The 15,079-nt window shown below is 32.1% G+C and overlaps 2 protein-coding genes across 3 annotated transcripts in view; one reads left to right on the plus strand and one right to left on the minus strand.

The window, feature by feature from the left end:
- The window catches only part of LOC106785247, a 328,039-nt gene that overhangs the window by 197,053 nt on the left and 115,907 nt on the right, over positions 1–15,079 (minus strand). The gene's annotated exons all lie outside the window — the stretch shown is intronic.
- Positions 1,604–8,338, plus strand: LOC106785248 (myb-like protein X). Of its 2 annotated transcripts, XM_014745531.1 has the most exons (5): positions 1,604–1,790; positions 6,283–6,385; positions 6,636–6,665; positions 6,737–6,941; positions 7,201–8,338. In XM_014745531.1, exons 1-5 carry the CDS (start codon positions 1,643–1,645, stop codon positions 8,257–8,259), a joined length of 1,545 nt encoding a protein of 514 aa, XP_014601017.1. In that variant the 5' UTR covers positions 1,604–1,642; the 3' UTR covers positions 8,260–8,338. The 2 variants fall into 2 exon arrangements, with proteins under 2 accessions (XP_014601017.1, XP_014601018.1); XM_014745532.1 differs by lacking the exon at positions 6,636–6,665.

Here is a 15,079-nt window from a genome sequence, read left to right on the forward strand (position 1 = left end):
TTATGTCTTATCCGTTGCACTTTATTGCTTCGTTCGATTAAATCGACCAAGTCGAATATAATTTCACGGATAACGTGTTACGACGAGCTTAAACTAACATATGAAATGTCGCCACGTGACAAATTCTACGACAACGTATAATAACTTGTGTGTATACCTTCTAACTCGCGTCTATACGACGTTTTAATGTATACGATAGATGATGTATGTGAATAAACGACTACAATTGTATATTTCTAACTCAAGGAAGAAAAAACCTTCACGATTTTCTTCGTAATCATAATCGTTGCCATCGTCATCATCGTACGCTCGCGATGTTTCCCGAGAGACTGACTTCACTGACTGACTGGCTGACTCGATCAAATGGAAAAATTATTTCCGCACAAACTTCCTGCGCACGTTTCGAAAAAAGTCAATCGTAAGATCAGAACTGTGACCATAGATTATTTGAAAGATTTTCTTCTTCTTCTCGTAGGATTCTTCGAGATGAGACAACGATTTAAGTTTTATTTCGTAATTTATCTAAATTCAATTCTTTTACGTTTTTCGTCTCGAAAGTATTATATTTTTATTTTTTTTTTTTTTTTAATATATGATATTTTTTGACAGTCATAATTTTTCAATAATATGGTCAGATTATCTTACACGAAACTTTACGGTTAATTTCATTTCGGTCAACAATATTTGTTATCAATTTTATGGGAAATCGTTCTTCTGACATTCGCATTGATTATTTTTTTTCTACCAATAATCTCAAGCTGTATTAAATCGGATAAAAATTAAACGAGAAAAAGAGATATAAACATGATACCTGGAGAGATAAAAATGTAGGATTACATATCAAAATTATTATTAAACATTATACGTACGTACTGGTTGCATTATTATCATTATAATTAAAATAAATATTATTATTATTATTATTATGATAACAGATTTTATACTGTAAGGTATAAAATAAATACAATCCCTGTTTAAACTCATTAACAAAGAATAAACATAATAACAACAATCGCCACGTATACACGTATAATTTCGTACTCATAATATTTGTACGGTTAAAATAATTAAGATCGGTTGGGAAAACTCGTTAAATAAATTTATGAAAAGAAAAAAAAAGAAAAAAAAAGATCTGGCAATACAATTCCAAAAAAAGAATAAACGAATATACAATTTAACTTTTTAACGAGATACGTAATATATATTTTTTTATTTCTACTAAATTTTGAAAATTATAAAATAAATAATTTGTGATTTAAAATATATAAATTGTTTACGATACGGAAAATCCGAACAAGAGTAAAAAGCTTATAATAAAAAATAAAGAATTAGAACGGTTGTGTGTTTCGTTTTTTCCTTTTATAAATAGTAATTAAAATAACAAATAATTTATTTGAATGTATAAGTTAAAAGAAAAGAAAAAAGAATGATTTTCGTGACGAGGTAATTCGTTGTTCGGTTCACAGGGTTAACGGGTCAAAGTTGATCTAATCGATATTTAGTTTTCTCGAGCGTTGTATCTTCGTCGTCATCGTCGTCGTAGTTGTAGTAGTAGTTGTTGTTGTTGTCACCGTGGTAGTAGCGAGACAGATTACAGGGAGTTTGTGCGCTAGCGATAAATCGACCCCACCACTTGGCCTCTATGATCGATATATGTACATTCTTCGAGTATACAAGGAACGTTTTCCCGGGCAAGATGGTCACGATCATCCAACGTAAGAACCTCCTCTACACGAGCTGTTTGTTTCTTTTGCTATACTCTTTCATCCTAGCTGTCTCTGGGTCGTACGGTAAGTGATATATATTTTATATAAGGACGAGATAGAAAGAAAAGAAAAGAAAAAAAAAAAGGAAAATATGCCGAGGAAAGAATAAATCATTAAAGAACCCTATTGAAATAATTCCGTGTAACGAATTTCTGACCAGGCGTTGAAAAAGAATTAAAAAATAAAAAGAACTCGATCACAGGTGTTTTACTTTATCCGTTGTGGCTGTGGTTTTAATGTATTCCAGAACGGAAAATTTATGGGGAGTTCGGGATTAAAAGAAACGACAACGGCACGCGGATATTTTCGGTCAGCTCGATGATGGCGTTATTTTTTTTCTTTTTTTTTTTTTTTGTTTTTTTCCTCTCTCTCTCTCTCTCTCTTTTTCTTTTTCTCGTTCGTTCGATCTACGTGGTAGAGCTGACCGTTACATCGTAAATTACATTGCTAAGATTCGCCGTAATCTTTCGAAGGTGACATTACGCCTTGGAAGCTTTCGTACGTGACTTTTCAAGGAACACTCGGACTCATTCCATATCAGCTTTACCATATCGCGATCGTAAAATTCAATCTGGGATATATGAATAACATTTGCCCGAAGGTATAAATGTTTTCCAACTTGCCCCCCTAACTAAAAACAGAATAATCTTTTTCATCTACTCTATCGAAAATTATCGATTTTAATCAAGGCACACTTGTTTCAATCGTAAATATACTAAAACGCACATTATTACGATATTACTATACTGTTCGTATAAATTAAACCGAATAAAAAGAAAATATTGTATTACTTGTTATACTAATAACATCGAATTACTTGTATATTCCACGCACCACACATCGAATATGAATTATACGGATAATAAATAAATTAAACTGGCCCTGTGTGTACAAAACCGATCCCACTCGTTTACCACCATTTACCTTACGTGTTCGGAAAATCCTGTTTTATATATATATATATAAAACAGGATTTTCCGAACACGTAAGGTAAATGGTGGTAAACGAGTGGGATCGGTTTTGTACACACAGGGCCAGTTTAATTTATTTATTATCCGTATAATTCATATTCGATGTGTGGTGCGTGGAATATACAAGTAATTCGATGTTATTAGTATAACAAGTAATACAATATTTTCTTTTTATTCGGTTTAATTTATACGAACAGTATAGTAATATCGTAATAATGTGCGTTTTAGTATATTTACGATTGAAACAAGTGTGCCTTGATTAAAATCGATAATTTTCGATAGAGTAGATGAAAAAGATTATTCTGTTTTTAGTTAGGGGGGCAAGTTGGAAAACATTTATACCTTCGGGCAAATGTTATTCATATATCCCAGATTGAATTTTACGATCGCGATATGGTAAAGCTGATATGGAATGAGTCCGAGTGTTCCTTGAAAAGTCACGTACGAAAGCTTCCAAGGCGTAATGTCACCTTCGAAAGATTACGGCGAATCTTAGCAATGTAATTTACGATGTAACGGTCAGCTCTACCACGTAGATCGAACGAACGAGAAAAAGAAAAAGAGAGAGAGAGAGAGAGAGGAAAAAAACAAAAAAAAAAAAAAAAAAAAAANAAAAAAAAAAAGAAAGAAAAAAGAAGGAACAAAATATAATACCCCCCCCACCGTTTTTGTTTTATATCTAAAATCGATATTTCCTACGGTACGTTATATTATAGCTAAACGCATACGGGGATTTTCATTCGATTATTTTCATTGAAAGATTCAAAACCGTATTGCGCGAAATGATTGGAACGATAAAATTTTTTCTATCAAAATTGATTGACGGATATAACAAAATGATTAGCTATTCGATAATCGATCAATTTGACTTCTTTCTTCGATATTCAAACGATATTCGCTAATTCGACAAATAATACCGACGATTTGTATTATTCACGAGCACTGTACGATGGCCAGTTGAAATTTGAAATCTCCTAATTTTAAGAATAGAAAATAATTGCTGATATATTATTAATCCAACCTTTCCATTATAAATGACTATAATAGACTAATGGTATATAGGTACGTCGACGATCCAACTTCTTGAATAGTTAATTTCGCATGACCGGAATAATTAAGTAACGTTCTTATCGTACGACATACTAAAATATACCCGTGAAAATCCTGATTTTCTTCTATCGGGGAATGCAGCGATTTTCCTTAATCGTGATGCATGTTACAGGATCAACATTATTAAGTGTTGGGAAAGATATTAATAGGTATACCTGGCCCTACCAATTTTCTCCACTTTTAACACCGTGACATTACAATTAAATCTTCATTTACGCAAAGTACGGTACTATCATTAACAACAAGTGTTATCATACAAGAAAATATCTTACTTAGGTAGTTATAGTTTGTACGCTTTCGAACAGGAAACAACACCATCTCCCGTGGCCATCCCCTTTTCCAGTACCATCACACCCTACCCCACCCCATAACTTTTCCTCACCCAACCTCGTTACTAGTTTATTTGAATCATCTTCATTGTTGTTTTCATCAAAATTAAATTGTTCACTATGATTTGCCATTAACTTTGTCGATATTGACGAATTTTTCTAACTAAACGTAATCGATTCGTAAATTTTTAAATAATTATTCAATGTTCGTTTCTCACAATCGTTGGCATTGTTATTACGTATATTCGATAAATCTATTGACAACAAATTTTATTCGATTATCGGTTAAAAATTCATTTTTCAAACGCCTCATCCTGTATCCATCTTTTCAACTATTAAAACTCTGACGTAATCCTGACGTAACCCAGACAAAATAATAAAACGAGGATAAAATAATAAAATGATTCGAATGTGAGTGATAAAAGTATAATGAATTATATATAAAAAAAAAAAGAGAAAAAAAAAAGAGAAACAGGATTAAGCAGTTGGATATCGAATATAGAGGGTGAAATGTAATTGGTACGAGTTGGTAGGTACGTGGTCCTCTCGTAATAGTTACCACGCTTTTATCTATTCAATTACGGCTCGTGCTTCGGTGACAATTAAATATCGCTAAACTGCCACTCTACTCTCTCTCTCTCTCCCTCTCTCTTTCTCTTTGACCAACAACCAACCTTGTAACGATTGCGATCGCCATAGTCGCGGACAGAGATTCCAAACGAGAATAGCCGGTCGATGGGGAAGCTCCCAGGCAAATCGTTTCGACGGACATTTACGAGCTAACACATGATTTCGTGCACGTACGTAAATGCAACTACGACGACGACGACGACGACGATGGTTGCACCTTCCAACCAACCATCCAACAACGCCAACAACCAACGACAACACTAAACAACGACTGAAGCTAACTACGTAAGCACGTGTACCGCAAAATACGTTCGTGTTGTTCTCATCGACTAGACACGAACGATGACTCGACGATTTACGAAATGCGTAACGAATAGTAGGTACTCTTCGGAAACAAGGATAGATAGAGAGAGAGACAGAGATGCATTGATCTACAAGATAATACTTGAAACTGTGATAATATGCAATTATATCTGGCAGGTGCATGTATCTACGTAAACAAAAAAATAAGAAAACAATTACAACGTATTGTGTGTCGAATGATATTTGTTGTTTTCTATACAATTATTTTCATCCAAAAGTAATTATTTATGTATTGATTGTTTTAACAAAATTTATCTCCTTATTATGAAAATATATAAGTATAATATAGAAGATATTTTCTATTTTTTATTCACTTTTGTATATAACTTTTAACGTCTGACGAAATCGGTACACGTGGTTTTGAGATGACATCTTCACATAAACATCACGACAGGAAACGTGTTAATAAAGAGCGCAACGTAACAGCTTATATCAATTACAAAGAATTACTCTTTAAAGAAAAAAAAAAGAGAGAATTTTCTCAAGGATAATTACAAATTATAGAATAATTGCAGTACATTTAATCCATTTACGATCTTTTAAACGAGCATCGAAGCGAATATTTGAAAGTCGGGCAATCCTGTCCTGGCAATGAAATTTTCCGAATTTCCTCTTGGATACTAACGAAGAAATTCGGATTGAATTTTCCGTTTGACGAGTAAATTCAGCGTAAGTTTTAATCTTGTAGACTTGGTAGAACGCGATCGTACGACACATGATCCATTAAGTGGCTCCCTTTGATAGGGATATACTGCAAGTAGAACGCGCACGTAACGCTCGTAAATCTTCTCCCTTGGTCCCTTTTTATTTTTTTTTTTATTTTTCTATCTATCTCTTTCGCTCTTTAACTATTTCTATCTCATTCTATACTCAGTACTCTTCACTGAATTATTCCACGCTCTCTTTGCTCTCTACGAAAGCACGCAATTAATCGGCCTTCCTTTCCCTCGACAATCTTCCGTACCCACCCCCACCCCCACCCACAGCCCACTTCTTCCTTCTACCCTACTATATCCTACTTACCACCCACCCAGCCCTGCTCCGCTTATTTGAAAACGACACCTTTGATGCTTAACTTTTTCTTTTTTTCCTTTTTTTTTTATTTATTTACAGATTATTCTACGTCCGAGGTGTTCGACGCCGGCGAATTCGCAGGAGACAACGAATATTTATCGAATCACCGACGAAACTTATTAAAGAGGAATTATGTTTCAAGGTTTTGTATTTATTTCGTTAATATATATAGTTCTTTTCCTTTTTCTTTTTCTTATTATTTTTGCTCCATTGGAACGTACATTTTCTTTCCTTTCTTTATTCTTGGTTTATTCAATCTTATTTCAATAATTTCAATTTGATTTTTCTCTTCGTTATCGTTCCAATCAAAGGGGGTGGGTTTATCTTTAACAAAGTTTTTACTTTTCTCGCGAAAAGTTGTTCGTGTTTTTCTTTCTCTTTTTCTTTTTTAGTAATACGCGAATAACTATAAAATTGAATTGGTAAGTGTTGGACGAAAAGAAAATAATATAAAATTGTATATAAAACGTGTATTATTGAAATTGTAACGCAGGAGTAAGTCAAGGTCGACGTTGGAAGAAAATTCAGCAGGAGAGGAGGATGAGGAAGAGGAGGAGACCGAGAAAACGAATCAAAAGATACAAAGAAAATGGAAGTCCCAGAGAAAAAGAAAATTCAAGAGATTCGCAGTTCCTGAAAGCATCGGGAAGAACGCGGCTACCAGTACCATCAATAGCACGGAAGACTTCTTCAATGCGGTAAAGTCAGAAAAGTGCATTTGTCCGTGAAAATGTCCAAGTAAAAGAGAGAAAAGATAAAAATCGAAAGGGATACCTTCGAATTCGTTTTCTTCGACTTCGAGAATTCGAGCTTATTTTCTTTTTTTTCTTTTTTTTCTTCTTCTCCTTCTTCTTTTGCTGCTGCTACAAAACTTTCGTTTCTCGAATAAGTGTAACAAAAAAAAAATATATATAGCTATATATAAATTGATCGAATTGTCGTACTATCCAATTTCAGACAAATAACACGTCTACGAAAGCAGCTACCAACGAAGCTGGAGGAGAGTCTTTGAAAATAACAAATTCAAGAAACGAACGGAACAATAGTTTGACAAATGTAATGAATCTTAAGCAGGAAAATAAGACATCGGAGAAAAGGGAAGAACAGAGTCCTGAAATTTTAGGATTTCGTCGTATGGCACCGTTGGCGTCCGTAAACTTCGGTCGAAAAATTCGTGGAAAATCTTTGAAAAGAAAAATCTTGACGAAACATCTTCCCGAAGTGGACTTTACTATAGCCGAGAAGAAGATTTTGAAGGATCTTTTACATCAAATTGATCATCACATGAGTCGTTCGAAAAAAATAAAACAAAATCGGATGAAAGAAGAAGAAAAAGAAGAAAAAGAAGGAGACGTTCCTTTTTCAGAGGAAGATAAAGATAAGGAAAATGAGAACGAGGAGTCGAAAAAAGAATACGAAACTGACGTGAAAAATCTTGGAACTGTGAAGGAAGATGAGGTGAAAAAAATAGATGAAAAGGAAGGAAGAAATAATAAAGAGGAGGAAAAGGAGAATGTAATAAACGATGAGGATTTTGAAAAATCCGAGGAAAATAATTCAAATACGTCGATCGTGTCGTCCTCTTTGGATACAGAATTATTTGAAATAATTCCCGACGTGTTTTTACCTAAGGAAAACAACGGCATCATCGAAGGTACAATTTTTCCGTGGAAAGCGCTTACATCGAAAAAATATACGAAGGAAGTTTCGATGCAGGAAGGACCTCATAAGAAACAAACCACTAAGGAAACCAAATCCAAACTGAGTTTCCTTTATGTGACCGATCCTAACACCAAACCGAAAAGTAAGGAAAAGTTAGATAATCCTTTAGAGGTATACGACTCGAAGATGTTATCGAAAAATCGCGAAAAAGATAATAAAATCGTACCTTACGAATCGATCGAACAAAATGTATTTGACAATAATGACATCGATTTGAATAATACGATCTATGGTATGCTCGATACTAATCCTCCCCGATATTTAACTAAGATTTTACATTTGGATTTATTTTAAATTTATAATACGTTAATAGAAAAATTTCTCTTTAAAATATCTCATTACATTTGTTACCAATAAAGTATAGAATATCAACAAAAAAGGAAAAAAAAAAAAAAAATAAAGAACTCTTTATCTCTCTATTTTCACACTCTTTATAAGCACTTTTATTTTCCAATAAATAAAAGTAGATAAAGTTATTGATCGTCGAATAATGAAAAATAAATATTTTAAAACGTTTCATTTTGTATAATCCTGATTGTTATTCTCTTTAGTAAAAAAAAAAAACTCGGCTAATACTCTGTGATTTTTTCCATAAAGATTTTACATTTGAATTTATCTCGAAAATTTTTATAATAGAGAACAATTCTTTAATATTTCTGATTAAATATTTGTTATACGAATAAAAATATATCGAACATCAAGAAAATTTTAATTTCCTACTTTATAAGAGCTCATTTATTTTTCTCGATAAATAAAAGAGTAGATAATAATGAGATCACCGGATAGCATAATGATAATATTATAAAACATTTAATTGTGTATATAATCCTCGTAATAATTTGTAACTTGTTATCGTAACATCCATATCTCGTTTCCTATCGCAACTCGTTTGTACATCGAAAAATCTCTCCTTCGTTTTCCTTTTTTCTTTCTTCTTTTTTTCTTTTCTTTTTCCTTCTCTATCGTCGACTTAGTCTACGCGATAGAGATGGTACTTCTTGTAGTCGTAGCTTGGTTCAACGAGGAGACATAAAAGCGAAAGATCTTCTCGGGTAAAAGCACGCCGAGGAATAAAACTTTGCTCTGGCTAGGATAAGCCGCGAAAAGGATCGTTCCTATGGTCGGAATCCTTTGAGACAGCGATAAATCCACACGTAATACAAAAAAAGTCATTGAGATCTAGCCAAAAGACACGATAAATCGTAAATTAAGTCTTATTATTATCATCATTATTATTATTATTATTTCGGAAATATATATATATATTTTTTGGAATGTATTCGAAAACGAGACGAATAGAATCAATTTGTATGACGGGGAAAGAAAATAAACGTGTATATATATGTATGTAATAAAAGAAAATACAATCTCGATAGGTCACGTAAAATATACCACAGGAAATTCACCTATCAGAACTCGAACAGATTCTAAGGTGCAATCTCGAATGCGAAGAGTCGGAATTTCTCCACGTAAAATGGTTTTCGCGGAAAAGAGTCGTAAAAGATTGTCGTTTCCTTCTTCAAATCACCCTATTTCTTTCAGATATCGTAACAAACCTCCTACCACCCTACCTCTCTACCACCCTTCTCCTTCCTTCTGTCGTTTTCGAGTAATACCCCGTTACAAATTTATGCTGTCACTCTCCTTTGGGATTCCTTCATATTTCTTATCGATTCGAATTTATTTACGATCATGGTTATCAAATTTTTTTTAACTCAATTGCATACGATGCGATTCGCGTATATATATATACCTAATTCATAATCTATTAAAATGATCGTCATATTGGATTAACTTCATTTTTGTTTTTTTTTTCGTTTGATAAATTTAAATTTATTTGAAATAAATCTGGCGATAAAAATAATCGAATATTTTTTATCGGTTCACAGAGAAATGACATAGACAAACGATTTTTTTTTTTCCTACCGTAGGAAAATAACTCTCGCGTTGGGAAGAAAAATAAAAAGCGCGCAAATCGATTTAGAATATTTCTAATGGAAGATAAAACAGAGTAATGAAACTAAACGAATTTCGACAAAGAAATAATATTTATACGGTTTTTCAATTATTTTCGTATATCAGTGTTAACAAAATAATGTTTTTTCAAATATGTACAGATAGATTAAATATTATTTTATCATGTGCGTGATGAAAATTCAATTAGAATTAACAAGGGAAAATTGTTCTTGATGATTCATGAAAATCTAAACTATCCTAAAATAACAAAGTTTTTCAAGGGATAAAAATATTGTAAAATGAATATTATTGTTTCTTGAATAAAACGATATAAAAATTTCTTCATTGTTCGTACAAATACACAGAAACGGATCGTTAACTTAAAGAGTTCTGAATTAACACTGTTTATAAACCTACATAATTAATCCAAGTTGGGTTTAATTGCGATCACTATTTAACCATTTCATGGAAAACTTTTTTTTTATTCTTTTCTTAAACTTTTAATTAAAATCATTAAGAGAAAATCATCAAAAAATTCAATAGAATGTTTCAGAACAAAATAATAAAATATTCTTTAGATGTAAAAACACAGCGTTTAATTAGAGGCTTGATTCTTTCTCTCTCACAAAGAGAGATTTAAAAGAATATCATAAAACGTTTGTTTACCGACACAACGAATTCTAAATCGCGTTATAATTTATAAATTATATTTGTACTTTTGTTTCCGCAGTTAAGTGAAATTACGAGAGATTTGCGTAATAAATAATATTATTTTCTTTTGGTGAAAATATTTCCGTCCGAATCTTTTTATCTTTATCTCTCTTTCCCGTATGTGCGACGGTAAATACCTAGAATGGTACGAAAGGGAATGTAAAATAGAGATAAAGGGAGAAAGGAAGAAAGGTAATTAAAGAAGAAAATAGGGAAAGGAGGAGAGAAACACTATGAAAAAGAATTTTATCTGGTGTCGTGCAATTTCCTGGCCATTGTACAAAAGCTTTGTTCTTGTCTCTTCACAAATATGTATACCCGTTATATGAAGACACATAACTGTATATGCTACTGTATTACTACTACTACCACCACCATCACCACCACCACCACCTCCGCCCCTGGCGAGCACGATAATAATTATGTCCTACTGGTGCATCTAGCAATGTCTTGTCTTGTAATTACATCCGACAAACGATCGGACCCCATAACGTACGTCCCATAATGTCACGTCATTACACTATTATGGTAATGTTCAAGACACAAGGTAGGTATAACCTTATGACACATTTGTCCCAGATGTTTCCAATCTAACCGAAGATGGGTAGACCTTCTTTGGCCATTGTACGAACCCTTCAAAGATTTTACATTAACTTATGTTCGAAATTCTTACCATTGAAAGACAACATTTAGTACGAAGAAGAAATAAAATAAAATAGTCGAGTATTTCTATAAAAATTGTTTAAGCAGATGAATATTACATAGGATTGTTTTAACATATTTGATCATAACTTTAGGGATAATCATATGATTATATGAAATTCGTATTTTATTATTTTGTAATAACACACTCTTATATGTTATACATATATATACAATATATAATAATTATTGTTATTATTTTATAATAACAAAAACTGCGCTTAGTATACCGAATAATCTTGTTAACATATAATCGCGTTAACTATTCATTGATATATAATTTTTTTTTTCTTTTGGATGAATAATAATCTACAGATAATAATCCCATAGAAACTATGTTAATGAAGTGAGTATTGTAAATGGACATTTGAGTCTTGCGAAAATTCAATTTACCGAGAGAACGACCGAGGGAATAATCGTTCGTTCAATCGATTGATCGATCGTAACTTATCGTTAAACCGTAACGCACATCACTGATCGATTATTTCGTGCACATTCGTTATAGCAAATGGTTGGACGTTTGGTTGGTTTCGGAGGAACACGATAGGACAATGAAATTCTATTGAGTCCACGTACCCGATTGAATATCTCGAGAGTATGCTTATCGTTGCAAGCACGTTTATGCTAACAGCATTCGTTAATACACGGGTGGGTCTTCTTTCTCTCTTCCTCTTTCTCCTTTTTCCAATTTTCGTTTCTCAATTGTTCCCTTGATGAAAAGAAAAAAAAAGAAAAAAAAAGAAAAAAAAAAGGGAAACCTCCAACTAAGCCAATGGGGAATAATAGAAAGAAGTGTGGGGGTAAGAAAGGGATAAATGAAGTGCGGATTGCACGTTGGGGAACTAGTGGTTTGCTCTGAGAAAGAAGAAGAAGAAGAAGAAGAAGACACGATTAACGTGAAAAGGATTACTACTGACTTCGTAAAAACTACTTCGATATTTTTCTCTCATGTCTAACATAAGCAATATCGATTAATACTACCGTGGACCATCTTGTGATTTATCTTACCTTTTCAATTGTAAGAAACAAAACGACAATTTCAAAACTGACTTTATTCTCTCGTATAGATTTATCATTATTATTTTTATATCTCTTAACCTCTATAGAAGGGTTTTCAATCCCATGCAATTTGTTTCGTTACGATATTAAATGATAAAAACGAAGAGAAAGAAAGAGAGAAAGAAAAATATAAAACGTTGGATAAATTATTAATTCATTTTAATATCGTTGAGAGTTTTGACGTGTATTACGATAAAATATAAAAAGGATATTAATAAAATTGATTAATCACGTATGACCCAATATGACAATAATCAACGTGTTAATACACCTCATTAACTTACCCACAAAACGTATCCTACGAAGCAAGTAATCAACGCTATAATAATTCCATAAATAACAGGAAGAGTTTCCTGATTGTATTCCGATCGTTCCGTTGTGTCGTCCATCGTCGATGTAAAAAGAAAACAAACAAAAAAATCCTCCCCCCCCGTTCTTCCAAAAGAAACAGAAACCACTTATCACTGTTATTTCGAGTCATTCGTAGAAATTTTTCGTTTCGGCCAATCCTTTTTGTTTACGAATTTTCCATCGAATCGCGTTGAAAAGTACTCGTTGAATTCGAATAACTCTCTCGATAAACTTTCAAAAGAATATTTCGATATGTGTGTGTGTGTGTGTAAAGATAAAAAAAAAAAAAGAAAAAAAATAAATAAAAACGAACGGATTGATTTGGTAACATGTAAATATAGTTTCAACAAAAGAACACCAACGAACGAAAAAATTCGATAAATCTGTTTTTTTTTCGTTGAATGACGGCTCTATCTTCTTTGTCCAAAGACTCAACGTTTGCGAATCTCTTCCGACCGAAAAAAAAAAAANAAAAAATCGTTTGTCTATGTCATTTCTCTGTGAACCGATAAAAAATATTCGATTATTTTTATCGCCAGATTTATTTCAAATAAATTTAAATTTATTTGAAATAAATCTGGCGATAAAAATAATCGAATATTTTTTATCGGTTCACAGAGAAATGACATAGACAAACGATTTTTTTTTTTCCTACCGTAGGAAAATAACTCTCGCGTTGGGAAGAAAAATAAAAAGCGCGCAAATCGATTTAGAATATTTCTAATGGAAGATAAAACAGAGTAATGAAACTAAACGAATTTCGACAAAGAAATAATATTTATACGGTTTTTCAATTATTTTCGTATATCAGTGTTAACAAAATAATGTTTTTTCAAATATGTACAGATAGATTAAATATTATTTTATCATGTGCGTGATGAAAATTCAATTAGAATTAACAAGGGAAAATTGTTCTTGATGATTCATGAAAATCTAAACTATCCTAAAATAACAAAGTTTTTCAAGGGATAAAAATATTGTAAAATGAATATTATTGTTTCTTGAATAAAACGATATAAAAATTTCTTCATTGTTCGTACAAATACACAGAAACGGATCGTTAACTTAAAGAGTTCTGAATTAACACTGTTTATAAACCTACATAATTAATCCAAGTTGGGTTTAATTGCGATCACTATTTAACCATTTCATGGAAAACTTTTTTTTTATTCTTTTCTTAAACTTTTAATTAAAATCATTAAGAGAAAATCATCAAAAAATTCAATAGAATGTTTCAGAACAAAATAATAAAATATTCTTTAGATGTAAAAACACAGCGTTTAATTAGAGGCTTGATTCTTTCTCTCTCACAAAGAGAGATTTAAAAGAATATCATAAAACGTTTGTTTACCGACACAACGAATTCTAAATCGCGTTATAATTTATAAATTATATTTGTACTTTTGTTTCCGCAGTTAAGTGAAATTACGAGAGATTTGCGTAATAAATAATATTATTTTCTTTTGGTGAAAATATTTCCGTCCGAATCTTTTTATCTTTATCTCTCTTTCCCGTATGTGCGACGGTAAATACCTAGAATGGTACGAAAGGGAATGTAAAATAGAGATAAAGGGAGAAAGGAAGAAAGGTAATTAAAGAAGAAAATAGGGAAAGGAGGAGAGAAACACTATGAAAAAGAATTTTATCTGGTGTCGTGCAATTTCCTGGCCATTGTACAAAAGCTTTGTTCTTGTCTCTTCACAAATATGTATACCCGTTATATGAAGACACATAACTGTATATGCTACTGTATTACTACTACTACCACCACCATCACCACCACCACCACCTCCGCCCCTGGCGAGCACGATAATAATTATGTCCTACTGGTGCATCTAGCAATGTCTTGTCTTGTAATTACATCCGACAAACGATCGGACCCCATAACGTACGTCCCATAATGTCACGTCATTACACTATTATGGTAATGTTCAAGACACAAGGTAGGTATAACCTTATGACACATTTGTCCCAGATGTTTCCAATCTAACCGAAGATGGGTAGACCTTCTTTGGCCATTGTACGAACCCTTCAAAGATTTTACATTAACTTATGTTCGAAATTCTTACCATTGAAAGACAACATTTAGTACGAAGAAGAAATAAAATAAAATAGTCGAGTATTTCTATAAAAATTGTTTAAGCAGATGAATATTACATAGGATTGTTTTAACATATTTGATCATAACTTTAGGGATAATCATATGATTATATGAAATTCGTATTTTATTATTTTGTAATAACACACTCTTATATGTTATACATATATATACAATATATAATAATTATTGTTATTATTTTATAATAACAAAAACTGCGCTTAGTATACCGAATAA

Source organism: Polistes canadensis, unplaced genomic scaffold (genome assembly GCF_001313835.1).
Source record: "Polistes canadensis isolate GaletaPanama2010 unplaced genomic scaffold, ASM131383v1 scaffold_47, whole genome shotgun sequence".
NCBI lineage: Eukaryota > Metazoa > Arthropoda > Insecta > Hymenoptera > Vespidae > Polistes > Polistes canadensis.